Raw genomic sequence first — 2009 nt, 5'->3', positions numbered from 1 at the left:
AAGATAAGAAACGTTGCTTCTTATATGAGAATGCATGCAACCACTACATGTGAGAGAGAGAGAGAGAGAGACGTGGAGCTGGGCGCCTAGAGGGAGCCGGGATCGAGAGAGAGAGAGGTGTGTGAAGACATCCATGTGCTTTTGGAGCTGAAACTCACCAAAGCAAGAAGATCCAGCAAGATTATTTTTGCTATGCTAAGACCTTAACCCAAAACAAAACCAAAACACTACGCCAAACTTTTCATTTAAAAAAATAATAATCAAGGTTCAAATGTAGTTTGCACCAATTTGGCAGCAACCAAAGCTTCAAAGTTGAGAGTCGAGACACATCTTGGTTGAAGCTTTTATTAAGTAGTAGTAGTTGTAGAACATGGGAGAGAGCATTAATGATACAAGAGTTGACTTTGGCTAAAAGGGGGAAAACGCTAGAGTGATCTTGTTAGGGTGCGGGGGCAGGGATGGAGGGCGCTTGCACGGCATAGGATGTTGAGGGGCCGGCCAGTTGAAGCGTTTGGGCGAAGGAGAGGGCGATGGTAAGGAGCGGGGCGATGGGCTGCCCTTGCTTGCCCATGCGCTCCTTCACAGGACCCTCGGTCTCTTGAAATTCCTCCCAGCACGTGTCCTGGTCCGTATAGGATGAACTCAACCACACGCGCACGTCCATCACCTGCCCCTTGAGGGCCGCTGCAGGCGCCCGGGCGTCCAGGTGTGAAAGGCGCTCGATGGAGCGGCTCAGTCCGTCGCGGGCGCCGTCCAGCAGTTCCAGGCAATCTTGCAGCACGGCCATCTCGCCGCTCCCGCCCACCTCACCGCTGCCGTGGGACAGGTTCACGCCCAGGAAGTAGGTCTGGTTGACCACGATCAGAGCGGCCGAAGCAACGTATGCCGTCAGATCTTGGAGGGTAGCGGACGGGGGCGATGAAGGGTAAGAGGAGAGGGTCGTCAGGCAGAGCTGGGGGTACATCGTTGTGTTGCACAGCGAAGTCAATGAAGGTGGCTCTAAAGGGGCAGAGGGAGAGGGAGATGGAGATGGAGATGGAGAGGAAGAAACAACAGGTAAATATGAAGATGAAGGGGAAGGGGAAGGTGACCCTGAATCTGGATTATGCAGAGAGACGCGTGCAGTGTGGCTATGGAGGCCATGGATTAGCAAGACTAGCAGCAAACACACCCCAATGGCGGCCGCCACACAAGCGACCACACACCCTCGATAGCCACCACAGCAGGACTTGAGCTTGAGCGGCTGAATAGCCTTTCCACCATCTTCTGCCAAGCCCACCTTGGAGTACTCCGCCCCTTCTCCTAGAGAAGAAGAAGAAGACGTTGAACCGATCTTGGAGTAGCCAATCGTTGCGGAAGAAGGAGAGCACGATGCAGGAGACGAAGAAGACACCATCTCATCGAACGGAACTTGTGTGTTTGAAACCCGAGGCTACCACGCTTTTTCTTTCAGCTTCCCCCAAATCAATGCGGTTAACAGAAGTCACACCGTCACATCACCTACCTTCAAGCTTCCTTTTTTAATGTACACAACCTTCTTCGATTTATTTTGGTACCTACTTCCAAACACACGAAAGAAAGCTGGGGCAGTGCAAAAGCGTGTGTGTACCAATTGCAAGCAGCACAATATATCCAGCCGTGTAGCGTCTATTATAGAACAAAATTATAATAAAATAAACATATAACTAACAAGTAATATGGAATTCATGTCACGAACTGGCTCACTGAAGCTCCCGCCCACCATCCCTGCTTGCGCTTCCTGCACATCTGCGCCCCCTGCCTGCCTGCTTGCTGGTCGCCTTCTCTTGCCCCCCCGCCTGCTGTCGCTTCTGCGCCCCCCTCCCACGCTGCTCTGCCCGCCACCCCTCCTTTTGCCCCCTCCGCCTGCTCTCGTTGGCTGCGCCCCCCTCCCTCGCTACTGCGCCCCCCTCCTCGCCTTATCGCCTTCCCGCCCCCCCTTTCTTCGCGCCCACCTCACCTCTGCAGCGCCCCGCCCCCCCCTCCGCCAG

At 54.1% G+C, this 2009-nt stretch overlaps 1 protein-coding gene across 1 annotated transcript; it reads right to left on the bottom strand.

Annotated features, from left to right (window-relative positions):
* Positions 1–334: 334 nt before the first annotated feature.
* Positions 335–1479, bottom strand: LOC147639491 (uncharacterized). Its single transcript, XM_086783549.1, has one exon. The coding sequence runs from the start codon at positions 1394–1396 to the stop codon at positions 440–442; it is 957 nt and encodes a 318-aa protein (XP_086639675.1). The 5' UTR covers positions 1397–1479; the 3' UTR covers positions 335–439.
* Between the last annotated feature and the right edge of the window lie 530 nt (positions 1480–2009).

Source organism: Cibotium barometz, chromosome 4, assembly GCF_041138505.1.
Source record: "Cibotium barometz isolate CiBa-2024 chromosome 4, ASM4113850v1, whole genome shotgun sequence".
Lineage (NCBI taxonomy): Eukaryota > Viridiplantae > Streptophyta > Polypodiopsida > Cyatheales > Cibotiaceae > Cibotium > Cibotium barometz.
Note: the sequence above shows the minus strand (reverse complement) of the source record. Positions and strands in the feature narration are given on the sequence as shown.

Bases quoted from the DNA above. Each gene is read 5' to 3' on its own strand.
- LOC147639491 (XM_086783549.1), bottom strand. From the start codon at position 1,396: ATGGTGTCTTCTTCGTCTCCTGCATCGTGCTCTCCTTCTTCCGCAACG.